The sequence below is a fragment of the Cuculus canorus genome, chromosome 1 (assembly GCF_017976375.1).
Source record: "Cuculus canorus isolate bCucCan1 chromosome 1, bCucCan1.pri, whole genome shotgun sequence".
In the NCBI taxonomy this organism is placed as follows: Eukaryota; Metazoa; Chordata; class Aves; order Cuculiformes; family Cuculidae; genus Cuculus; species Cuculus canorus.
In genome coordinates, this window is record NC_071401.1 from 106,084,894 (window position 1) to 106,112,532 (window position 27,639).

General features: G+C 36.8%; 1 protein-coding gene across 7 annotated transcripts in view; it reads right to left on the bottom strand.

Annotated features, from left to right (window-relative positions):
- The window catches only part of ROBO1 (roundabout guidance receptor 1), a 620,749-nt gene that overhangs the window by 358,336 nt on the left and 234,774 nt on the right, over positions 1-27,639 (bottom strand). For 5 of the 7 annotated variants that reach the window (XM_054076888.1, XM_054076894.1, XM_054076881.1 and 2 more), the window contains exon 2: positions 8,340-8,423. The exons of 1 other annotated variant lie outside the window; for it this stretch is intronic. In XM_054076888.1, the coding sequence (XP_053932863.1) occupies positions 8,340-8,423 (84 nt within the window). Of the gene's footprint in view, positions 1-8,339; positions 8,424-21,036; positions 21,062-27,639 lie in introns of those variants that run through there. One more of the 7 variants, XM_054076913.1, reaches the window with a different exon arrangement.

Here is a 27,639-nt window from a genome sequence, read left to right on the forward strand (position 1 = left end):
CTGGCAGCAAGCAGGGTGTGAACTAGCAGCCTGCTCTGGCAACAGAGATGGCCAGCAGCATCCTGGGCTGCACAAGAGTAACAGGTAGTAGGATCAAGGGAAGCGATTATCCCCCTCTACTCAGCACTCATCTGGAGTACTGCATCCAGTTTTGGGCTTCCAAGTGCAAGAAAAAGCATTGCTAATCTGGAACAAATTCAACAGAGGTTCACCGTGATGGTCTGCGCTGAAGCACTTGCCTAGGAAGCTGAGGGGCAGGGGCTTGTTCACCCTGGGGAAGAAACAGACCTCCAATGGTTGTTTCCAATCTGAATTATCATGTAAATCTGTGATCCTATATAGGAATTACCAAGAAAAATGACCAACAATGCTAATGTTTGAATTATAAGAAATTACCTTTCAATGTTTTTCTTTTCCTATAACACTTAAAACCCAGCATTATTTCAAACAAAAAAGAATGTCACCTATACAGTGCATTTCACTGCTATGCATTAATGAGCCTATGCACATTACTAAATTCCTACTTCTTTAATTGGCTAAAAAAAAGACTAATTGGTATAACACACCATGATGAGGAACATGAGTGATGTCCTCTTACCTTTCTCACCCTGTGATATTTCGTACTCTTTTGACCTACTGACATAAATTTGCACTTCTGAACATCTTCACAAATTGCTTTGCATATTTAATTCACTGAACTGACAGCAGTGTCTGAGGGCAATTTGCTCTGTCTTTGCTCTTGCTAGGGTGCTCTCAGCAGAAAGCCTCTCATCAGCTCCAGTGGTTCCTGGCTGCGGCGGTCCAAATGTGAAAAAGAAAGTATAATACACTGTGATTGCTTTTTGTTTGGATTTTACTTGTCTCGTAATTAATGAGGAACTCATAAACTCAAGAAAAAAATACTAATCCTGGGGAATCAAATCTAGCACTCATAGCCTATCACAAATTTAAATCTTTGGAAAGGAAATTTCAAACTCCTGTCTGAAAACTGGTCTGGAATCTGTTGCTGTAAAACATCCTAAATTTCTATTTAAATTAACTAGGGCCTATTTTATTCCTTCTTATTCTTTTCTCAAGTAAGTAGTATTGTATGAGTAAAAGCTTAGAATTACTCATTGTATGAGCACACGTTGAGCACTGTTTGAGATACTCAATTTACCAATAACTGGATTTCTTTAAGTTTTACAGCCAACAACTTCTGTAGCTAAAATACCTTTTTCTATGTGTTCTCTATGAACATAAGGCTGGCAACAAATGCCAATCACATCCCCCCTTTCACTATGATCTCTGCCACAATAAGCTTTATATTCCCTGATTACTTTAATAACCTTTTTCCTGCACCTTTGCTAGATCAAATTCATCTTCTTGAGGTAGGGTTGTTTAGAAAAATCTGTAGTATCTCAGCTACATAGGGACATATATGACTACTAATATCACTATTAGATTAATTCTTCGCACAAAGTTTTGCTGTCTATTTTCTTTTCTTTTTCTTTTTTCTGGGGGGTGGGTGGTTGTCAATTTAAATTGTTCTGTTGGCTACCAGAAAACTCTCTAATTGGTTGAGAAACATGAGACATTGTCATTGTTTCCTGTTTTAATCAAAGCTCTGCCCTGAAATGTAACACAATAACTGGAGCAGAATATATTCTATAAAGTTTTTCATAAAAACTGACAGAGCAAGATTTACGTAAGTGGGAGTATCTGTGTTCCAATATTGCTACTATATGTTTTAATTAAATTATTATTGCCTGAACATCGCTATCGTTGACAGGCAATTTTATTGATTTGTGTTATATCTATCTTTTAATCCATATTAAAAATATCCTCCATATCTGTATGAGAAGAATGCTTGGAAAGAGAGGCATGAAACTGAAGGGACCTTTCCGGTCATTTAGGTTGACATGGGGAATAGAGAGATAGCTGATAGACAAGAACAGGAGATTATCTTCTATCATGAGGCGCTGTGCTGTTTCTCCCAATGACTCAGAAGCATGCTTTCTCAGTTGACAAGTTTTTAAAAAGAGAAAGATGATGAAAGAGGTCAGAACTTCTAGCTTTGCACATAATCCTGATGTATAAAAGTCAAGCAGAAGTCTACTACATATTACTGCTAGCAGTAAAGATTCAGTAACTGCGATGAAATTCATGTTGTTGAGATGTAATCTAGTGATTCATTCACACCGTCAGATGTCTGCTGGTTCTGGAGTACAAACAAGTATTTGTCTCTTCAAGTTGTTGGACATGATGAACTCAGTGTAATATGAGACCTGCTGGTAGCTTACTTTGAATACTTCTATGGAAATAAGATCTTTGTTTTGTTCAGACATTGCTACCTACCTGCTTCACATCTGAAATATGGTTTTCTACAGCCTTCTCTCCACCTAAAATATCCAAACTACACAACACATATCTTCATTCAACACTTTTCGCACCCCATTAGATGAACTCTGGTTTTGTTTCATGTGTTTTTTTCACAAGATTTCTCATTCTTTCTAACTAATCCTTAAGCTAAAATTTATAATTTAGGACTGTCAAATAGAATAGCAACTATTTCTTTGGGACATTTTTAGTTGCTATCCTGTTGCATATCATAGCATCTTCTTCGCTCAGCGACAAAATCTATATGAGCATTTACTACCTCTACTATACTGTTAGAAAAGAAATAGCTCAAAAATACTCCATTTCTCTCAAGATATTATTGTAGATATCCACCTTTGATGTCAAAGAAATCTTAGAAGTCTCTTCTGGGATGTGTTTTTAGAACTACCAATTTTCAAAACAAACACTCTATAATACATATGATAGCCTATGTGAGATTATTGGAATAAAATAAACGTCTCAGAAATGTTTCTGCAGTTAAAAGAAATTTCCCCTTCATTTCTTGAAATGCTCACCAAGGGCAATCTGTTTTTGTTGACTTGGGACAAGTGGTGATCCAGTATAAATGATTCTCCTGATCATGTAAAATATAGTAGTATAAAAGCAAAGTAATGTGAGAAAAAAGGATGGGATCTCTTGTCATATAAAAGAACATCACCACAATGATTTCATGATTAAAATCATGGGAAAAAAAAAATCAAATCAAATTCTGACTGTGGGTCACAAGTAGGAACTGCAGGATTTCTTTGCATAGTGGAAGAGTCTTTTGAGAAAACCGAATAAAAAAGTTTATTTGGAAAGATTCCTTTAGAAAGTCATGGATCTACTTAATGACGAGTGGTGATCCTTGTCTGCAAATGTTTGACTATGTAGTGCTAATTTAACAAGCCATCATTCTGATCTCTGTAACACAAGCAATAACCTGTGATCTGTTAAATAATCCCAAATATATGTGTCACAGTTAAACAGGAAATGCGCTAATACCTGGAATATAATGCATGCACACACTTCAATAACACAGCACTATGCACGTTTAGAGATTACTCTGCAACCATGGATTATGTGGAAAATAACTGAGGCTAATACTAGGTGCTTACTGCCCTTGCCCTATTTCAGGGAGGAAAAGAGAATCCTGTGAACTAACAGTGGTTACTTTACTAATAAGGCTCATAAACGACGTGTGAAGCCTGATGTGGAAATAATAATTACCTCACTCTGTTCTTGAAAATATGCTCTTACAGGTAAATATTAAACAGAACAGTATGTTTAATAGTTTTAGTCAAGGCAGTTTTGTCTTGTGTTCTTCAGTCTTCTTCACTCCCTGTTCCTTGCTGTAGGGTAGTGGCTTTCAAAGCTCCTCAGGCACTAGAGGACATCGTTCAGCAAATCATTTGCTCCATTTCACCACTAACCACACTATTTCTTTTGGAAATCTTGATGTCATTTATGACCCTTCCATCTATGAGCCTTTTTCAGAGCTCTTCATCTCCTAAATTCCTCCACTATCTTATTTGAATGATTTTCCATATTTCTTCTCTGATACACAGCGCAAACTCTCCTAGATCCTTTCCCTTGCTTCCTTTCCTTTTCTGTTTTTCCCTGTACATATCTCCAGGACTTTAATGAAAAAAATAAGAATGGGTACCCTAATGGCTCCTTTTCACTCTAAAGTAACCATACAAACGATAGTCTTTGATGTCTTCAGAGCTCTAAACTTGATAAAGAACTGAAGTCCTACTTGAACGTTCCTTTCACCTGCCTTCCTTAAATCACCAAAAAAGATTTCATTATATTCTCTGTTGCGCATTCCTATCACTTACTTTTTCCAAAATAAGCTGATGGTGATGTGGCTTAACTGTGATGATCTATTGATACCTACGTCACTATGTTACCTAAAGTTCACTTAAAGTCTGCAGAAGGAGAAGCAGGCATAACTATAGAGCATTTCAGAAATCAACTTTAGATGTTTTCTGTAGGGCGAATTAAGTACAACATAAATATCAAAATCATATGCTTCTATCCCATTGAATGTCACTGTGACCTGGTCTGTTCTTTTGCACATAGTTGAAATAGTAGTCTAGATTTTTTGCTATTGCGTGGTGTAACTATGCAATTATTTTCCAATCTTGCTTTGACAGAACAGAATTGGTCTTTTGTGAAGACGTAGACAGGGTAATCTTCCTGGCTCATTTATTTCAACTCACAGAGTTACAGTTAAAAGGTTTTGGGTTTCTTAACACTACACCATTTGCTTAATCAATCCACATGTGTCTAGAATTTTAAATATGTTACTCATGCGGTCATACCAGGTTTGTTTTTTGTTTTTTTTTTTTTTAATATTCTTAGCATTTCTCTCGTATCAAATATGCAATAGAAAACCTTCCTAAAAACTTCTTCAGTCTAATATCAATGTTATGCGTACAGAGCAGTCCTCAGTAACTGAACTTTCTTTCTTGATTTGTTATTTATTCAGCCCCCATTTATTTACATTACAAATACTTTCCACTAGTGGTCATCTTTAATATAGATGTGTATACAGACTCTCCATTTGGGTCTACAGTTAATTAATAATAATTATTTTGATAATAAAAACATGTAAACATTTAGAACCTTGATATCTGTAAAAACTACAACAATCCATTGGATACCACATTACCATAATGATTAGAGACATATAAAAATCTCAAATTTAGTCCTGTAACATACTAAGAATCATGAAAAGTCAAATACAAGGCCATCATTTTCCCGTTATAACCATCTTGAAATTTATCAACAGTTTTAATCTTTATCTGAAAATAGCTTGGGTTAGCAAGTCCACTTTCTCCCCTGAAAGTGATATGTTTCCTGTTTGGTACAAGGTTGCTTCTCAAGGCAAGCATTTACATCCACAGTTGAGACAACATAACCTAATGGGATAGCTGAAAATCTACTAATTTACAGGAGGCTTTAGGAGAACACACTGAAACACTCTCCAAAAGTCATGTACCTCTACTTCAGAACAGTATGAAACAGCTGCATATATGCATCCTGAAAAGCATATGTGGAAAGAAAAATAGGTAGGAAAAAATTAGTCTTTAACCCTGAAACCTCCCATATAAGCAAATACTTTGCTTATTTACCTCACAGCTAAACTTAGATGGAACTGGAAGGAAGGTGCACCCTATGGATACATCACTGCTTTCAGCATTAGTAAAAATTTATCATCAAACTGTATGAGAGCAGCTACTAGTTTGTTCTGGTTTTGTCCATTCAGACACCACTTTAAGATAAATATAGAATTAAAAAATAAAATGCTCCTATTTTTATCCAACAGGTCTAGACATCCTGGACTTCATCTGAATGATTTTAGGTATGAGTCAGATAATTTTCAGTAGAATAAGATCCTGGAATAGTTTTCCTTTGGAAGAACTAAATTCTATACCTAAAAGAGAACAAAAATGATCTAAGAATAACTGAAAAACCCAGGAACTCCATATTGGGCCCATGAATTAGAAAAAAAATGCAACTTTACCTCTAAGACTGTATTACAGTCAATGTTACTTTTAATAACCCTTACTGGTTACTACTGAAAGCTGTTGGACTAATTTAAGTAAATGCCCCAGGACTTCTCCATATAAACCAAGTTATATACACATACTGCTACTGATTACTATTACAGAGAGGAGGAAACAAAAAAGGATCATTAAATCTTTAAACATTGAAAATTTGGTCTTTCCTTCATTCAGTGTTCATTCAAATAGAGACACAAACACTGAAATTAAAAGCCAGCTGTCCCCCTGTTTTTTATTTTTGTTCAGCTTGTGTTTGCTTCTAACTTGATTCTGACTTTTGTATTTGCTTGGAGAATGCCTGTTCAGATATGGCCTATGGTTAAGATCTGGAGCCTCTGGGGAACTACTAGACCAGGATTTGATTTTTTCAGTCCTCCCAAACGACCCCATTAGTCTCCGAGAGGCAGGTTAAACAGCCGCAATACCTGGCAGAGGGCTTGTCCTTGGATGTGGTGCCCAGATGTACATGCACACCTAGATACAGGTGAAGGATCCACATGGATGCACAGATGCTGAGTAGTCTTGTGGTCTGCTTGGGAAATGGTCCCATGTCTTAAACATCCATAGTCTTAAACACTGCCTTGTATGCCTTAACTACGACCCTGGAAGGTGAGACAAAGTCTCTGCTGGGGCGTGGCAGCACCTGCAGCCCTGGCACCCTCTGCCTGCCTTCACCTCCCTGCTGTGAGAGGTCTTGCCTCAAGCTTCCAGCCCCTCTCTGAAACACGCCAGAGGGAAAAGATGATGGAGGGTGCATGCAGAGCCCCCCCTGCCACTCCTGAGGGCAGATGTGATTGGCAGGCAAGGGAAGCTGCGTGTTGGGCATCTGCCCCAGCCCAGGGGGTCTGGAGGGGAACAGGTTGCACCTCTCTGTGTAAAACTAAGTAACTTACTAATAATAGGGTCTGACCTGTCGTCCCAAATAAATTAGTGGGTACTTAAACACAGGACCGAGCAATCATTGTTCCCAGCCCAGTATGCTGATAGCAAATACCCAACTTACGGTAAATTAAAAGAAACATTCTTCAAGTTACGTTTAAATTTCATTTTGTCACTGTGATGACAGCCTATGAATCAAGGAGCACCAATGAACCAAATTAGGAGGAGGGGAAAAGAATAGCGATTTAGAAAAAAAATATTAGGAATATTTAGAAGTTAGAAAAGTCTACGTAATACACATCCAGCAGGGTTCATGCAGGAGGGTTCATGCAGTTTTTCTAAGGCAGCGTATGTTTTCTCAACTGAGGGGAAATATGTATTGGGGTTTTTTAATCTTTTTAGAGAAGAGTTGCTTTAAACTGGAATAAAATTTTGTCTCAAGATTTTAAACCACATGCAGGAATGACTGAGAGGAGTAAGTGATGAAAGCTGTAATCAGTGTAAGCGGTGTATAACAGACTCTAATTTTTACGAATGGACAAGAATCTCTCTTATTCCTGACTATCCTCTCCTTGTATCCTGTGAGAATCTCTTAATTATGAATATCTGATTCAGTCACTTTTGTTAATCACTTGACTACAGGCAATTTTATATATTGTGAGCAGCAGCAAACCACCGATAAAGTATTTAAAGACTATCTTCCAGCTAAATGTCCAATTCATTCTCCCTCCTTCATTCCCTTCGTTCCCTTTCCAAAAGTTGCTACCACTAGAAGAATCAACACTTACCTTCACAGCCTAAAAGTTATTTAGATCTAGAATTTACCACTGTACTGGACCAGTATTGGTTCATGAACACCCTGGACTCAGGGACTCTGCAGCTGAGCTTGGGCCCTTGTTGTGGTCAGTAGCATTACTCCTGGAGCTGGGTGTCATTTCAGTGTGCAGAGGAGTTGCAGGATTGGGTCCCTAATACATCACTGCTGTAACACACTGTGCTGCTTATCTGTGGCTTTTCTTATTTGGCCTAGAGACACATTTTTTCCAGTTTATGCAAAGCAGAGTTAATGAAACAGATTCTTCTCCAACCACATTTTAGTTTCTCTTGGATTTTTTTGCCCTGCTGCAATGAATTTGACTTTTGTTTACAACAGAAACAAAGCAAAAAATAACCCGAAATAAACACATAGAAAAATCCCTGCCTTTGGTCTTCAGAAATATTGCTCTCTGATGATACATTGCCTCGTGGACCAATGCACCCATTTTGAAAGAAAATAATGGGTGCATTGTTTCAACAATAAAAAAGGACTTGAAACATTTAAATAATTTAAATATATTGTAATGCACACAAAAAGACAGTCATCTTAGCTAGTTAAAAAACACAGTAAAATTTCCCAACAGTATAGGGTGATGGTGAAAGACAGTCAGCTAGTAAAGATTATTAAAACATCATGTACAGGTGGTATGGCAGATGGAGGTGGAAAGTGTCAGAAGTAGGCAGTCAGCAATATTTTGGAAAGATGCACTCTACCTGTGTAGCCCAGTGAATTGTCGCCATTATCAGAGGTGGGGAGTGGTGTCCCGCTGTCGTTTCCCCTCTCTAGGTCGTCGGAGTCTGTCGGAAACAACACCAGAGCTGCTGATGGGGTCACAGGAGTAACAGCATTTGCCATTTCAATCACAACACGTCCAGACACAATTAAATCCACACATAACAGCAAGAGCAACGGTGCCAGCACACGGCACACTTCGTTCTTCCCCTGCCTGCATGGTGGTACCCAGCAAAAGGTGGCCAGGAGCATTGCCCAAAATGCTGCCCGCTGTCCCTCTCTGCCCACTCCAAGTCTCGTTCAGCAGCCCGCCAGACGCAATGACCACCCTGCCTACCAGCCAGCACAGGCTGTGGTGAGCATATGGGGACGGGAAGCAGGGGAACTGAATGCTAGCATTGCTAATTTTCCACCTTATTGTTAATCAAAGCTATTGACTGTGATCACTCCCCATCATCGCTTCATCTCCTGGCAATTACAGACTCAGGGGACTTCACCTCTTTGTGGGGAGGAAGAGAGGGGGATGACTGTGTCTTGGCAAGCACAGGTGGGGGGCTGCTCTACCTCCACTGGAAGATGGGGCAGGGGAAAGGGGTAGACCCCCTCCAAGAAAAGGCAACAGTTTAGCAGCGCAAGAAGTAAGATGCATTTTCCGAATTGAAAAATTCATGTAAGAAAACATTCAATTTTAATGTCACGCTAAAAAGAAAAAAAGGGAAGGCAGCTGGTCAGCTAAGCATATAAATGAACACATGTTTTAAGACCCGGACATAAACTGCTGATCAAAACACCACAAAGTGTTGGGAAGATAACTCATAATAATGAAGCAAATCATTCCAAGCCGAAAATAAAATAAAAATCCCTGTGGCTCTGAGAACAAAACAGCACAACCCAAAGGAATTTGATATCGGTATCACTAGATTTTTTACTTCCATCTATGCAGCTTAATGTAAAACTGTTTAATAAACTTAAATTCTTTTTTAAATTTACTTTTGATAGTACACCCTCCAGTAGACAATATCTAAAAATGAACATTCATATTTTGTTAAAAATAATCCTACAAGAAGCAAAATCTCGTTGTAAGAATGTTATTACCACAACAATAGGCTGCTTATTTCTTTTTCCTGTTGACAGGTGTCAGATAATTTATTAATTATTGTACAGACCCTCAATAGGAAAGATACGTTTTGCTCTGTCTCTCACACAGACATTTTCTGGACTTCTATAATGACTGAAAATAACTGTTCCTTTTCAGTAAAATGCACATGCTGTTAAAAATCATTCTGAAGTTTCACAAAACACCTAAAGCAACTACGCAGGAAATTAAACTGGAAAAAACATAAGTGGATTTTTTTTTTTGAAGGCTTAATTTTACTAGTTCAGTCAAATTTTTAAAATGTGATGCCGAACATTAATATTCTCCATTTGTCTTTTAAACAATCTTACAGAGACAGCATCCTTACAAATTGATATTTTTTTAATGGATTACAAAAGAAAAACATAAAGAAAACCAAAATCCCCAAGATCAATCCAGCTGGAAAAAATATTTCTGATAAAAATAGTCAATTAAAGACTGGACAGCACGTCTTTTAACATTCTGTTGTGCAAATTAAGAAAATAAAAGACCAAACAAAAAACCCCAACCAAATGCCAAGACAATGTTTCATCTTGGCAGATGGAAAAAAGTGAAATATGGTCATTTATTGGTTCATTCATCTTTGCTGGCTTAATAATGGCCAATGTCGCGTACATCTTCAAAATCTGCCTGAAAATGTCTGTAGAGTGACTGAATCAACATTCTGCTTCTCCAGATTGCTCACTTATTTGCATTCACGGGTTGATTGGGTCAGAGTTTTAAATTACAGCAGTAAAAGACAGCAGGACAGGACTTTTTATTAAATTAAGAGGCAGAGGCTGTGCCTACTCTTTTTTTAGGGCAAATGTTTATAACTGACTACAAGAAGCTTGGACTGAGATTTCAAGCAATGAGCATGCTGATCTTCATTTTGAAAGATTAATTGTCTTCTAAGAGATTTAACCACGCACACCTCAAAATGATGAAGAAGGAGGAAGATGCACTGAGTGCTGACGGAGAGTTCTGTGCGTCAGTGTAACGTCTGGCAACATGTGCGAAATATGACTGCATAATGAATTGATCTTTTTTTACTCAATACTACCTCAAACATAGCTTTCCCAACAACTGGCCAACTCTCCTTGTAACATCTCACAAAACAACCAATGCTGATATCCTTTAGCAAGGCTCACTTTGAGAAATGTTACTTTTTGACCCTATCATAAAGAACATGATATTCAACTAATGTTAAATTATAGTTTCTGGCTGGAAATGACTTTCAGTAATTACTATTGCTGAAAATCAGTTCTTGCTGCAGGTGAATTCTACCCATTTCACTGAACTCTGTGCCCAAGTCCTACATTTTGAGCAGTGGCCCCCTACACTGGGCTGAATTTAATTTCATCTCTGTCACACGATCCAGCTTCGCCTTTGCTTGGGAGTCCCCGTTAAAACTTAAGATGAATAATACTATTCACTTACATGGCATGTTTCACCTTTAAAGGCATTCTGCGGAATGGGTGGTAAAGGGACTGACTATTAGGACATGATGTATTTCTTATTACCAACTTGCTGTAGGATCAGTCAGTTTTCCACTTGGCCTTGCTAAACATAATGAACCGTTTTACATCTTTACACTTTTTGAACTAGTTGCAGTGCCAAAAAAAAGTGAAGGGAATGAATTATATAATCTGGAACAATTCACCTGATGTGCAAAAAATTTCCAGCTCAGTCTGAGTCAAAGTGGTGGCTGAATTCAGTGCCTCATCCCAGAACTGACAGAGGAAGATATCTTGGTTGAATTTCTGCACTACACATGACAGACTTAAAACAAAATCTCTGATATGTGAGCTCCTCAGAAAAGCCTATTGTCAGTGAAATAAAACTTACACTTCAAAAGACACCTAAACAGTGATTGGTTGATTCACTAAGTACAAAAAACACCAGAACCCCAGTACAACAAAATAAACCCAATATTTAATTCGACTTCCTTCCACCCCTTTTTTCACACACACACACACACATATACATACATATATATATATATATATATTCCAAATGGGTTTATTTTGGAAGAGGAAGATGAAAAGTGAAATGTTTGTTATCAAGGAGAAAAGAAGGAGCAGGCCACCATTTGTCTGTTGCTACTACACTTTTCTTTCACAGGATCATTTGAGAGAGGCCTCATTTGAGAGATAGAACACTCTCATCATTATGAAAAACATCTCATTCCCTCTTTCCACAGCCATTTTCCAGAGCTACCATTCACTTGGGGCAAGTACCTTAAAGGACTAAAACAAACAAAAAACCCCTCTACAGATACCTATTTTGTCTTGATAAGAGAGAGTTAAATTTACCAGCACTGAGAGATCTAGATTTTGGCGGAAAGGTTTAAGGTTTAATCAGTGTGGCCCAAGCACAGGCATCACCTTCAGAGCAGCAAGGGAACATAACTTAATCATACAAGTTCAGAACAAGCTTTGGTGGTCCAATGGCAGTTGGATAGTACCAAAGATTTATGCAAACGTGGGGAACCTTTTCCAATGAAATTTTGACTGTAAATTGCTCCATTTAACTTGACTGCAGCAGGAGCTATTAAACACCATTCATGCTTTAATTTACATAACTTTAACTCTTTGGTGGGGTCAGAAAATCCAAATACTAAATATTTACTATTGTTATTCACTCTCTCATCTCCTACATCACCTCAAACCAGACACATTTATTTTCATAGCTGCTTGCACTCAAGTACTTTGTGCAATCAAAAATGTTTATTAAATTATATTAAATATGCTTTTAACTATGTCTCTGTTATTCATAGAAATGCCACCAGTGATTCCTCCCCCCCCCCCCCCCCCAACTAGTAACAGAAAGCGATGTCATCAGCTACTGCTTCTTTTGAACCAGGGAGATATGTCTGCATGACACGTTTTATTGATGATACATTCTTAAATGTCCCCAAATGATTCTGTATTGATGTCCTGGCCCATCCTCCTGGAGGACATAAATTAAAATCGAAAAGGCCTGAAGAGACACAACTTCTTACTACTGTACAAATCTCATGCATCTAAGTTTCTTCACAAGTCTTAGGTTTGTCTGAAATTAAAGCCGTGTACTGAAAAAGACTGACTACAAAAACAGTAACAGCCTTATTTAATTCCAAAATGTGTAGTTTTACTATTTATTGTCCTGTTTCTCTATATTTTGTTATCAGCAGCAGCTTGGGAGTACAAAATTGGGAGGAAACAGCATGAACAGCATTTTGCAAATGAACATTAATAAAAGATTAGGGTGAAGCAAATGAATATAAACTACTATCAATATTAGAATTGTGTTCTACAAATTGGATCAATTCCCATTGATTCCTTTCTAGCGATCTAGAGGAGTTCAGGAAGAGACATCAGAAAAAAACCCCTCAAGTCTGACTGCATCAAACCACAACTTAAGATGAGGAAATAAATTAGTAGCCTGTTTTATCAGTATTTTGATTTATGCGAGATTTTCATTGGAATTACAGTAGAAATACACTATAATATGTCTTAAGGGATATCTGATTTAATTCTATTTCTTCATTTGATTATTCATAATGACAAAACTTCTAATGCCATCAGAGTAAGTAAGGATAATACCCAAGGGAGAACTACTGTTAAATTAAGGTAACATGAGAACTGACTTATGTAGAGGAAAGTACTATCTAAAATTATATTAATATTTAGAAAAATGCAGACAAGCTTTCAAGAATGCAGAACTATTCTTCAGATCTGGAACAAAAAAAAACGGGAAAACTTCAAGCTATGTGCAGAACTGGGAATAATTAGGCCACATTTAGACTATCACAGCTTGGTAAATAGAGGCCTTTTTCAGAAGCCTATGTGGCATATGGCCAATTAATCTGGATAATATCCTTATTGATGTTCATATTAGCTGAAATGAAATATTCTATTATTTTTCATAAGACTTAATAGAGCAGATTTCTAGAGACATTCGTGTTCAGCTAGCTAACTTGTTTAAAATGGATAACTTTAGGCAGTTATGACCATTTTCATCAGCTGAGAGTCTCTACAAGTAATTAAGAATTTCTTAATTTAAATTTACACTGCTCAGCTGCTTCATCTTAAAAGTTAAGAAAGGTTTAAGCTAAAAGGAAAAGGTAAGAATTTGTTTGTGCATAATGACTTTAATCTGAGGACCTGGCACAAGTAATTTACAAATAAATCGATAAGGATGTCTTTTATTAATAGTCTGTACAAGTATGTCCTAGCAACTCAATATGTGGTTCTAAAAATAAAATGTACACAGGGACAGGTATAGAAATGTTATTGAGTACACGTAAGAGAGTTTTCTGATGAGAATAGAATAATTTGCGGTGTAAGATAATTATGAGAAACACGTTTTTCTAAAACAAGGAAAAATAAAGTTTTTATTTAATGGTTTGACTGAAATCTTGAGAAAACCTTAGTAGTGAATGCTATTTAAACACCTTTCCTTCTCTTTATTTTCATTAATCATTGAATAAAGGCCTTTAGCTAAGTAAAAAGTAAATGAAACTTCTAGTTATGCAAAAGCAGTAAACAACCTCTTTGCATCTTTATGCTGATGATAAACAACCTCTTTCCATCTCATTTATTTATTTATTTTGGAAGTAAATAATATTCATAGTTGTTAGCAACTTCAACACAGATCCAGCAAATACGTTTTATGGTTTAACCTAACTGTGATTTGTTCGTTTTGTTGTTTGACTGAACATTTAAATTCTCAAAACTTGTTATTTAGCAGAGAGCACACAAATTCACTGTAAGATGCTCCTAAATCTGTCCATTGTTCTCTCTCCACCTCTCTTCACACCTTGACTTCTCCTAGCTCTTCCTTGCACCTCTTGGACCATCCCCTGTAGCTCTCTCCTTTTCTGCATCTGCTTCCATTTCTTTCTCTGCCAGATAAACCCAAAAGTAACAGCCATTCAGGCTAATTAAGTGGTGCTGGAAGTGAGTTAACAGGTGGTGGCCCCAGCTGCTTTAGTTGCAGGGATGATAGGAGACCCATTGCTAGTCTTTATAAAACACTATGATTTATTAGGACAAGAAGACATTTGCTAAGGTGGGACAACAAGATTTATAAGAGAATTTTCTTCTATAAGGCAACAAGCAGACTTTCTCCAGAAAACACAGAAATGAATGACTTATTCTGAAGTGCTCATCAGTAATCCTGACTATATTCAATATGGCATACGCATAAGACCTCTTAGCATAGGTTTCTTCATAGCAATATTTTGTATTTTCTTTTTACTACAAGCACTGAATTCGATCTTACTTTAGGAAATTTCTTCTTCCTTAGAAGCTCTATTCTTTTGTTTTCTTCCAAGGGAACTTATATGTTTCTCAAGACCATTCTGATTATTGTGGGAACTGCCATCAAGACATTTAAATAATAGCAGCTATCATCATGTACAGTTGAAGAACTGGTTATGCAAGGTTCCCACGCAATCCTTCAACTCCAATACACTTCTTCCAGTAATTCCCCTAACTACTGTAATCAAGTCTATGAGATGACACCCAGTTGTCCAGGCATTAACCCATAGAGCTGGTGTTTTTATGACTTTAGCCTTGTAAGGCTGTTTTGAGACTGAATCATGCAGCTGCTTTACAAGCATCTGCACAATAAAATAGTAGCAAAGAACTGGGTTCATTTTCTCTTTAATGTAGAACTGGATCACAGCAAGAAACCAACCGTGTTTAATTACTTATTTTATTCATGTGAGTGTGGACTTCAGAGAGGTGATGAATTTCCCTTATTAATGACTATTACAGACAAACAATGAAAATTCAGGAACTAATTCAACATGTCATCCCCAGCAGCCTTGCAGTCACATGATTTGAAATCAAAACTACCATAAAAAATGAACATTGAAGAGGACATACACAAATCAAGAGCTGAAAAAGTCCTTTCTCATTTTTTTGCTTTTCTGTATACGCAAAGTCATCTTCTGAGTTGTCAAAAATATATCTGCAACACATCTGTGTCATTTACATTTTAGTAGTCTATCTGCTGAGCTCAGCATGAAGAATAATATTAAATCAATGTATGTCAATGCTTGTTTGCAGAATGAATGGCCATACACTAACATACTGTCCAGCAAGGAAATGCACTGGCATACTAAGTAAGCCTATTAAAATGGCTGTATCAGCCAGAAAGTATCTCTGACATCACAAAAATCCCAGGCCCTCTGTTCAGGAGATACTTCTAAGCACATTCCTAGCTGTTCTGGTTTATTGTTTTTTCCTTTCTTTCCCCGCCCCACTGCCCCTCCTTTTACAGGGACAGCATTTTGAACCATTCTGCTATTGTATCCGGCATCAGTGCCAACACATGCTCTGTACCTCCCAACAGTGAGTTCAGGCACAGAGCAATTACTGATATCCTTAGCATCTAGCTTTCTCAGAGGAAATGTGTCCTGTTGTTGCTCTACTTTGCTTTCCTTTCCTTTTTGCCTCCACAATCCGACACTTTGGCTATGACAGAGAAGCTGGCAGACAGGACACACTCTGAAGATCCTCTTCCTTTCATACATAAGGTCACTCATATTCTTTGTAACCTGCCTTCTGCACAAAGAAAAGACCTGATGATGCTATATCCTGTGGGGTGATTTGATGACTTAAAAAAGAAGTTTTAACCCTGTCATAGTTTACAACTAAAATAGGTTAGACTGGAATACAAAATCTTTGTGGCCTGAAAGGAAAGTAATTTAGTAACTAATGTACGGAGATTATTTTGAGATGAAATGAAACGGAAAACTGCAAGGTAAATAAGTATTCACACTGACTTGTAAAAAGACATGGAGTTGAAAAACATACCATGTCAATCTACAAGAATAAATTTAAAGCAAGCTACAAGAGTCATCAAATCACAAACACATATCCATGCAAAGCAGTAGTAAATCAAGTCTGTCCAGAATTCCCCTTCCTATTAACTTTCCAAGACAGTGAATTACCTGTAGATATCAAATGATTCTCACTTCCAACACAACTGTTTTTCTAAATCCAAAGAATGTTTTCTTCTTTTATTCACAGTAAGAAGGGAAAGTACTTCAGGGAAGTTTTTGCCTCTTGTTATTAGATCACAGGGTTTCTTTCTGTAAAGCTCTTCCTAAAAGCTACTGCTTTTGTGCAGCGTAATGAAATGTGTTCTACAAAGAAGGTTTTAAAGTTTGTCCCTGGAGAGAAGAGAAGCCATATAACAGGTGTTCCTCCTTTCTTTGTTTACCTGAGCTGACTACTCCCCACTCAAAATCATATCCTTAAGAAAACAAATGATGGAGCATGTAAGCATTTGCCTGGAAAATTTTATATTAGGCTGAAGTCCTTTCTTGTTAAAGCAGCAAAATGCTCCCATTGACTGTATGCAGGGTTCTGTTAGCACAGCTGTGAATACTTCAGGGAAATAGTAGAAAAAGCCACAAATAAAGAATTAGCAATTACTATCTAGCTCATAATGAAACATACACATATGTCCCAATCAACTTAAGAATTCCCAGTCTAAACTGAGAAAGATTCATAAAACAGTAGAAAGTTAATTTAATAGTTCCTAGTGGTTCTTTAGCATCTTCCAGCTGGGAATCTCATTTCTCAGTGTGATTAATGTCAGCCTCAAAAGAAAGCACAGGGTCAAAAATTACTTCAAGTTTATGAACTCAAACTCCAGACGAAATAGAACTACGATGAAATAAAATAGCTGAGGAGGAGAAAAATCAATAACTCTTCTATCTTGTCAGAATTCAGCTCTGTAAAATTAATACCAGATAAGAAATCATAGAGCACAGAAAGGGGGGTACTTGGCTTTACAAGCATTTACAAATTTCTCTAGATATTATCAATCTGTAATATTGTGTACATTGAGCATGGGAATAACAAGCTAGAGGCGGTAATTTTAAAACAAAATAAGACCTTCAACAGACCCATAGGATCTCCTGAAATAATTAAAGCTGTAACTGGAAGCACTGAGTCCAAAGCAATAAAGCGTGAACACTGAAAACCGATACATTTTAAACTACACAAATATGATGAGAACAATGCCACTGTAAATAACAAAAGCAGCACTGTGAAAATTTTGATGGATAAGACTATCAAGATGTCAAAGACACAACAAATCACTCATCTGTGTTCAAACACCAACTGAACCTTCCAGATAAACTGTCCAATAAGCCATAACCTTAACAGAATCTTCACTTTGTGTGTTGGCGCATACAGAACAACATCTAAATAGCAAATGGAAAGCAGAGTTATACCACTCTTAAAAAGCAAAACCAGAAAATCCATAGTGCTAGAGATCAGGCAATCAGGCTTCTCAGAGTGAGGGACACATTTACCATCACAGCAGTTAATTGAAAATGGAAGCACAGATGACTAAGAATGCATTGTGTCAGAAAGTTTCCCAAGTATACCATCGCTGGCTAGGTCACAGTTTTAATATCTGAAGTAATATCTGAGCTGAAGTAAAACACTGTAAGAGTGACAGTTCAAAAAAAGCAAAAATTCTTTAGCAAACCTGTATTGTTTGTTTGTCCTAACTTCATTAAATGTGTTGGTGCAGCTGCTTTGGGCCGGAAATAAAAAATACTTCTGAAGCTACATTATACATATCATATGTTTCTAGTGTGATTGGTTCCATATTCTTGGGGCCCTCAAGCGCCTCTAGCAGAGTTTCTAAGCAAGTTTTAATGTGTCAAACTGGATAAAAGTCACAAGTAGAGGCTTTATTCCTACAGGCTAGAATGACTGCTATCCAGCACAGCAACTCCAAAAGGGAAGATGATGCCCTGGCTGCCATCTGAGCACCGCATGATCCCATAGGCTGCCAATTAGAGCACATGGGCCGAGCCTCGCGGTGGCAGCCAGCAGCCCCCTTCAAACTCCTGCATGCCTTGGTGCCCTCAGGGTTCCTCTCTGACTGCCCACGGCTGAGACCTTAGCCCAGGGGTGCCCCAGCTCAAGGTCAGTGGGGCCAGCAGCCCCCAGCACTCGGCAAGCGCTGCACATCGGCAATGGGCTATCAGAACACAGCAGATGTGTCGATAGAACAATCAAATGTCCTTCAGCAATATTTTACTACCTAGCCAATAGGGAAACTTATAATCAGATTAGGTCTCAGGATGAAAACTTCAGTTCACTGCAGTGGACCTTTAGATACACAGAGCAGAATATGTCACGCGACAGAGTATATCTGAAGATCAAATCAGTGATAAACGCAGAGCTGTGTAACCAGATCTGTACACACAACCTACTGATTGCAAACAACTCACAGCTAAGTGATATATCATTACTACTATGGGATTTAAAAGACTTCATGCTGTGTCTAAAGGTTTTCTAGTTTGGAACCTCATCACATAATGACATTAAATATTTCTAGGTATGGCCAAGATTATCTCAAGTAGTATACTAAAATTCTACCATACTGCAGACCAAAATGGAAAAGCGTTTAATATTTTTGCAGACTTCAAATCTGTTTTATTGATTTTGTTGGGAATACAGGTATGAAATTTTGTGGAAAAAGGAGACAAAAGAACAAAATAAAATCACAAGAATGTAGAGAAAGAGAAGTATATTTAGCATATTAAAGGCAATTAATCATCTTCATTTTAGGAGGGCCAGACTACAGAAAATTCCTGGAAAAACACTGTAATTCCAGAAGGTGCTAGGTATGAAAAAAAGAAACTAACACGTTGGATCAAATAACATATCCAGCTAGAGACCAATCTGACATGGAACGCTGGTTAGAAAGTAAAACAACATAAAGCAGTATGGTATTGTTTTATTACACCAAATTAATATTTCAAACAGAAAACAAATTGCCTCAAAAGACAGTGAGGAAATTTAAATTTTAAAACAAAAGAAACAGACCTAAGTTTACCACATCATGCCCATTATTCAAATTTTACAGTTTATGTAACTTTACTGAAATTCCTGTTGTTTTACAACTGGAGAGTGACCAAGGATATTTTATATGATCTTGAAAGTATAACACCAGAGACAAAAAAGCCGTAAGCGTATGTAATTGCTCAAACCTGAATACAACTGAAGCATTCAGCAAGTCAGTATAAAAGAGCTTACATCTGAGATGAAGACTGTTTCAAGCACATTTCGGCAAAAGCTTTTAAAATTGTTAAGCCTTTCAGAACTTCTTTTTAGCTAAATAGGACTGAGCAATGAGAAGAGAAACATTTGTTACTAGAAATAATATAACTAAAAATAATTTAAGGTGTATCCCCTATAGTTTATTTTTTCTAAATGTCTATAACTAATGGCTATATTTTTGAAAATGCATTGAGTCTCAGAAAAGAATGCAGTGATGCGTGCAACATAAAGAAAGTTATGTTCAATGCTGAAAGGTAAACTGGGTAAAAATTGAAATAAATAAAAACAAACAAACAAACAATGTAATAAATAAATAAATAAATAAATAAAACCTCCATAAGCACTAACTGAATGTTGACTGGTTTTACACTGTCACACACGCCTAAGAACGCTCCCTAGGTAAACTTCTAGTTAAGATTTCTCGTCGGCTTAAAACTTGAACATAATTATGTTTGGCTAGATTCTGGCTGAGTGTGTCTCAGGGTCCTGCCCCCTCAAGTCATCCCAGTGAGTGTCCTAGACAAAACCTTCTCTTACTTGTAGCCGCCCACCACAGGTATCTGTCTTAAGGCAACCAAAAGGCAAAGTTACAGTATGGCAAAATCTTGTGCTAAGATGCAGACAATATGTAAATACATCTTCTGTCCACTGGTTCAGACATAGCTTTGAGATTCCTACCATCTTTATTTAAGATTTTGGTTAAGAATAGCAAATGAATACAGAAGACGCTCGAGGAAGATACCCAACAGATGCAGACTATGTAATCACAGAAATCCTGTTCTATAGAAAATCAGAAGAAGCTCTTCCCCATCCCACTCAGCTGAATTTATCAATGATACATATTTAATAATCAGAATTAGGATATGAATACAAGTTACGTATTTCATAAATCTGAATTACTGATTCCAATTCCACAATTATAATTGAACAATTATAAAGGTTTTTATAACTTATAATAAAGGCCATTCACAAGAACAAAAAACCCAATGGAGAAAAAATTGCTATAGGCACATGAAGATTTTCAGATGATATAATGTCAAAGAAAACTTAGCTGAATTCAAACTGACTTCTCATTTATCACATCCTGTGAGCAAGTCAGTTAATGACTACATTGACTCTCTTTTGTGTTCATTCTTACATACATCATCCAACCAAGGTGAAAGTAACCATAAGGTATTAATTTTAGAGAAAAATATTTCAATGATAAATATTTCAAATTGGAGTTAAGAAAGATTATTATACCATAGATTTGCTGTACTGAAATTATAGGTCATATTAATATGATTGCCACAGGAAATACCGCATAACATGGACTAGGTGATTCCTGGAAGTAGTATTGCTAGTAACTAAAATGGACTTCAGCAGAACCGTGTCAGCTAAGGATCTGACACATGTTAAGTGCAACTTTTTGCTATACTCAGGAGTACTGGATTATTTGGGAACCTTTCATCATTCAGCAAAAAATGATTAAATAGTTACCTGAGACCATGTTTTCTCCAGCCTACTAATATCAGAAGATGAGCTGAGGGAAGATTATTCCATCACTATGCACATCTGAATTCATCTTACATGAGTTTGTTTTTTTCTCTAACCGAAATGTAAAGAGTAGAATACATGACTCCCACCCTAATGATTGTCTCTTTTGAAGAGAAGTTGATCAATGAAAGGAATGAACATTATTTTTTTTTCCATAGGGAGATAGGATGTGCTGCACTTTGTGTGATTGGCTTCAATCTGTGAAGAAAGGCACAGAGAAACCTGAACTAGTATATGACTAAAACTCAGCACAATATATCTAATATTACCCTGTTAACTCAACATGTCTTTTATAAACACTGGAAGCAGGATCAATTTTTTCTTAGACCTCTCTTTCACAAAATGTAACTATTGTTCTATCTTTCTTGTATAACTATTCTTTGGTTTCTAACTAAACAGCTCAATTGATGATCAGTCCTTGATTCTTACACCAATTCAATCAGTTGTTATTATTTGCGTATTTAGAAAATTCAATCTGTGCAAGGGTCTTTCTCAACAGCTAACTTTTTCCCAATCAAGCACAAAGACTCCTGGCATTTTTTTAACGTTTCACGTTGTTCAGTATTTCAAGTTTAGTTAGCAGAAAACAAATCAAAGTTGCAGATGCGTCTTTGTGAAAACTGTGTTTGCATGGGCTTATTTGCTGAAAGATCACCACACTAAGGGAAGCTGCAAGGTGGTGAGTTTATCTTATGATTTTATTCAAGCTCTTTGGAGAAAAGGAGAAAGAGAAAGAGCATCCATTTGGTCTAGTCTGTGGCTCCTTATAAGGAAACAATTGATTTCTTTTGTATTTTTATTACTACAAAAACTGAAAACAGATAGCTGAGGAAAACAGAACCAGATCTCCCATTGCAAGGGCACTCAGTAAAATCCAGCTGGTGTTTCATGCAGTGCTCAGCCACAGGGAAAGTCTAGGCTTGAGAGGAGCCCCCGACTGCTGCAGCTGGGGCTGGAGCCCCACGGAGGTCAGGGAGGTGGGACGGTGCCTCCGGGGAGAGCTTCCTAGGGGCCTGACAGGGCTGAGTTACAGCTGCTGCTGCTGCTGCTGGGAGGGGAGGAGATGAAATTGTAGTGTGAATGGGGGAGGCAGTGAGGGGAGAAAAGCAGAATGTCTGATGAAAACATCAGTTTCACTTTCATCCCTCTGGTATTCTCAAGAATCGCTCTAGGGAGATGAAAGCCTTCACTTGAAAGTCTGATTCCTCTACCTTTATGCTCTGCAGGTATCTACAGAGAGTAGAGATAAAATGATAATGAACAAGCATTAAAACGAGTACAATTCCGTGGCTGAATCCCAATGAAATGAGTGAAGTCAGAACTCATTCCTTCAACAAAGATCGTGACCGTTTATATTTTAGTCAATAGCATCAAATAATAGGCAGTTACAAGATGACACACCCACACTCACCATCCGAAAATCCTTGCAAGTAAAATGACTTTTGTACAGTCTTATGGTCACAAAGACACAAAATTGAAACTTAAGAAATTTTAGAAGTGAAGCTGCACAACTGATCTTACTAGAACTTCCCCAGGCATGTTTTAGTCATTAGTTCCACAACCGCAACAAAGTATTGCTCCAGTGTAGAGAACAGATGATGCTCAGTCAATAAGCAATTACTTAATGTTTGATTCCTCCTTATTGTTAATACATATTCCGAACTCTGCTCTAATGAGAGTTTCATCTTGCCAAGTGACTTTGTCCTATACTGATAGAAGTCCAGAGTGTTTGAGGCACGTGGGTACCAAACACTGATTAGGAATCAGACTTCTTCAAAACCAACAAACTTGCAGACACTGATGAATGTTCTGCAAATCTGAACTAATGCACTTCCCCCAAAAGTGTGCAAGCTGTAGGATGTACTCTTATTATCTCCATTTTAAAGCTTGAAATCTGAAACTCCACTGTGGTTAGAGTCAAGCTCTCCAAAGAAAGTTACTTTTTTACAGACTTCTACCACCAAGGCTTCCAGCTCCAGCTTTAAAAGCCTGTAATGCTGGAGCTAGTACAGGGAGAAGGCAGCACCGATGAGGTGTCAGTACCTTTATAATGTCTGGTTTGGAGTTTTTCATCTACTGTTCAACAGCACAAGGTTGAACAGTTTCTAAGCTTTAGCCTAGCTGGCCAAAAATGTTGCAAAGCTCGGTGGGGTCATCTCCTGCCTTCCTAAACATTATTAGACCAATAAATAATAAGTTGATTAAACTACAAAGGAGCATTTCCAATTCTTAGGAGAGGATTAGTAAGCATGAAATACACTTGCCACTTTCACTGTTTGAATTATATAATAACCTGTAACATTCTCAATAAGACTCATATTTAATGTCTACTTTTACAAAATACATTTAAATATTATGTTGTCTTTAAATATCTGGGTTTATGTTAGCATAGCTAGTATGAAATCAAACATTAAATACAGATTTTGCAGTCCTCTATTTTTCTTTCCTTCTTCTTTCTAGCCCCTTTCTCAACAAAGCAATAGTATAAGCCCTATTGCTCTTTGTAAGTGCATGTGGAAGAAAATTGCTGAGTAAAAGTTCTGTTTGTGCTGCAGAAAATAAGGTCATACTGACAATGGTTCATTTTATTTAAAGGAAAGAGTTTGCGACTGATTGCTTGGGAAAAAGAAAAAGAACAAAAGAAAAGTTATTTTAGAGGTTTTGGCTCCTGGAATCAAGACAGGTTAAAGAAAAGAAAATCTTAAAAATCTTAAAGATAAAGGGATGTTTTGTAAGAAAGACTGCTAGCCTGGGACAATCTCAGCTGCTAACTTTTGAAATAAAATATGTTAATCTGTTAATTTCTTACTGAATTTCCATAAAAAGATCAATAGTACTAAAATCCAGAGAGACAGTAAGATGCCAGACACCTCCGTGAATCTATTCCCAAGTCTCTCTTTACCCAGTTTATAAAAAGGGAATAAAAGAATCCTGAATTATAAAATATGCATGTCCATATCAAGTTGAAATGTCTTGAGGCCATTGTTACGACTATAAATTACACTATTAAAATTGTTTCAGTAATAATCTCAGAGTTTGATAAATTATGAGGCATATATTTATCTATGATATTTTTTAACCACTTAACCTTCTTAACTACTGGAAGTTTAAGAACTGTAAGTACGACTCTTATCTTACTAATCCTATACTTTGAAGAGAATATTGTATTTGCATTGTAATTACATCTTCATTAATGTTAACTGCTATACCCTGTAAGAGAAATAATTTTATTATGTTACAGTTTACCACTACTCCTGACTGCCAGCACTTTGCTGAGCATGTATAGGTACGCAGTATTCTATAAAATAATGGTTAATCTCACATAACACTTTTCACGTTTCAGAGGCAACAACAGAGATTTTCTTCAATAGAAAGAGAAATAGTGATACATTAAATGTTAAAAATGTTCTTGTCAAGTGGCAACTTAGTCTTACAAACTGAAGTTTCTGAGATTCCTAAGCTACAAAATATAACTATGTTTAACAAATACAAACATATATTAACAAATTAGGTTTTGCCACTATTATAAACAAGTACCAAAATTGTTTCTGGTATTTCTGTGTTATTACAAACCCCCCGAGCAGCATTTAAACCTGACATTTTGCAATAGCACTCAGTGAAACCCAGAAAACATAAAAGCCCAAAATACTTTTCTTCTTTCCAGTGTTTCACTGCATGCGAACTCCACATTTGCAAAAACCTGATTAACAGCTTCTAAGAGTGTTGACACAGGTTCTGCTAATTTGTGTTCTGAAATAAGTTGTAAAATGAATGGATTTTTATTGTCTATTATATAGAAACACCCTTTGTCACTGAATTGATTTCTAGGATCATGTCTAGGTGAAGAAGCCACAACAGCTTTATATTTTGTAATTTAAGGAATTAGTGACCATTTAATCATAACAAAAAGTCTAATTTGGAAAGAATAAATAGTGATGTCGTCTAAATATTTTTGCTTCATGAATCTGGGTGAGCTGCAGCACGCCCAGGTTATTCTCAAGACAAATAAGTCCAGACAAAAAAAATCTTGGCATCTACAAATGCCATATGGAGTTTCCATGTGTCATTGTTGTATGACAAAATCATCTCCCCTCCTTTTTCCCTAAGATATTTATTATATATTGAAATTTTGCCAGTTCTTTTTGTTCCAAATCTGGGAGGAGGAGAGTTAAATTATTTTTGAGTCCAGAAGCAGAGAAAAATAATTAGCCTAAAAACCCCAGCTATCTTCTGAAATGGCTTTTCCAGGCGTAGAACTGCTCATTATTAAGGCCTAGCGTTGTGGGACTCTCCATGGTTTGAGGCTAATGCTCTCCCCAAGCGAAGCTGAGGATCTACCCTTTCTCATGGTTTGATGCTCCTGTTTCTAACCCTCATGGTTTGTTAGCCAGGTGACCTTCAACCTTTGATCCTGGAAAGACTATTAGCAGTGACTCCAAGAGATTTGCCTCAACAGCATGCCTGCAGGGGAGCATTCCCAGGTGCATTATAAATGCAACTTATCGCATCGTTCTACAATTAATAAATGGGATATCGCAATACACTCAGAACACATATCTAAAAATATATTATAACTAAATACATATTCATAAAAATAAAAATTGGTATTTAGTGGAGATAAGCCAAGCTGCATCCAATATGCTGCTGTGACCCACTTTTATGTGTGCATTCTCCACTTACCCTAACCCAAACATGATTTATTCAGGTACTTCGATTCCAGCAAAATCTTAATGTCAGGACTGGGCAGTGTTATTTAAACATAGTTATGGGAATTAATTACATAAACTGCTAGAGAAATTATCTGTGTGTGTCATCAGTTTTTGTTGAATTGAAGTCTAATCCCAGCTCTTTAGACCACAAACTAACATTTCATAACTCGGGACAGGATTAACTACATATCAGGTAAATAATGTCATGTTGAAGGCATTATTGTGATGTCAATAATAAATAACATCCCAGAGATTGGAGCTTTTTAGAATTGCCAGTGAGAAATATATTTTTTCTCTCTTTTTCACTGTAATTTCCACAGGTTGCAGTTTTCCCTTTTTTTTTCCAAGAGTGTGCTCCTTAAAGCAAGTAAGACAAAGCAGTATTATTCTACTGAGTTAATGGAATTTGAAATATATTTTTCATATGTAACACAACATGATTCAAACCAGCTGACCTTTGCCTACAAAGAGTTAAGAAATTACTTTACCGACAATTACAACTTAAAATGGCTCCACTGACTTAACTGTAACATGAACCAAAAGCATCATCTTGCAAAGACTTTTGTGCTTCCTCTTATGTGATGTGGGAAGTCCCACTGCTCTCATGGCTTTGAAGGTTCAGCAGGCAACTATGTCTTGTCTTCTTTATAGTTTATTTGACTTGCGGTCTAGCAAATGAAGAATTAAGAACTGCTGAGCTTAAAACTAAGCATTTTATTTAGTGGGCTAATAATCACATGGGCTCAAAGGAGGCAACTGATAGATAACAAGAGTAGAGTCAGAAGGATGGAAAAGGGAAGGAAAAAGTTTAGTTGAGAAATGAGCTCCAGCTGCTGACTCATAGCAACATTTATCAGTAAAGTTTATGAGGATGTTGTGTTCGGATTCAGTATGTGTGTGACTGCTGACTAGTCCATAGATTAAGAGTCATAGACACAGTTAACGTCCTTCCTGAGCTTTTAAATTCTAATGACTATCAAGCCTGAAAGTTTCCATTTTTTCTCCCCTCCAATAAAGTTTATGCATTGTATAATATGCTCTTAAAGCCTCTAGAGAGTTCCCAAACCTACTTTGGCTGAATGGTACCCTGTGGTGATATTACTTCATAATAAATCATAAAGAAAGGTGGAAAAAAAACCCAAAACATTTTCCAGACTATTTTTATAAACTTAAGTAGCTGAAAAATAAATACTAATTCTACATAACAAATACCTTAATCACTGAGGGAAAGATATAAACCCTAAACAAGCATAAAACCTGCCTCCAGATTTCTGTTCCATTCACGTTTTCGTTCCACAGTTTCCAAGAGAGCAACACAAGCAAAACCTTTCTTGAAATTTCTCCATCATCATTACTAATACAGCTGCATCACTGACACCACCACCGCACTGTAAAGCACCAAGACAGTCAATGCCCTCATTTGTTAAAGTCTCCAAATATTTGTAGTATGATAGCATGCATAAAATGTTCCAGCTTCTATAGAATATTGAACAGATATTTAGGTTTGTCTATTAAACAGCAATTAAGCATATACTCCGTTAAGCTACTTTCATTTCAATAGGAGTTAAACATGTGGCTAGTGGCAGTTACAAGCCTCACCAAATGAGGATAAAAGTGCTATGAAGAGAATTTTGATTCTACCTTTGTATTTCCCAGTGTCTTTTTAAGGCAGACTTTGAAAATGGTTTGTAAATACATTCATTTATTCTATATTCACTAAAAGACTTGTGCTGGGGGTCCTATAATAGTATAGTGCAGATTCCTCAGACTATACAAAAAAAAAAATCAAAATACCTATTATATGCCATGTCTTTCCTGTAAAATGATATGCCAACTT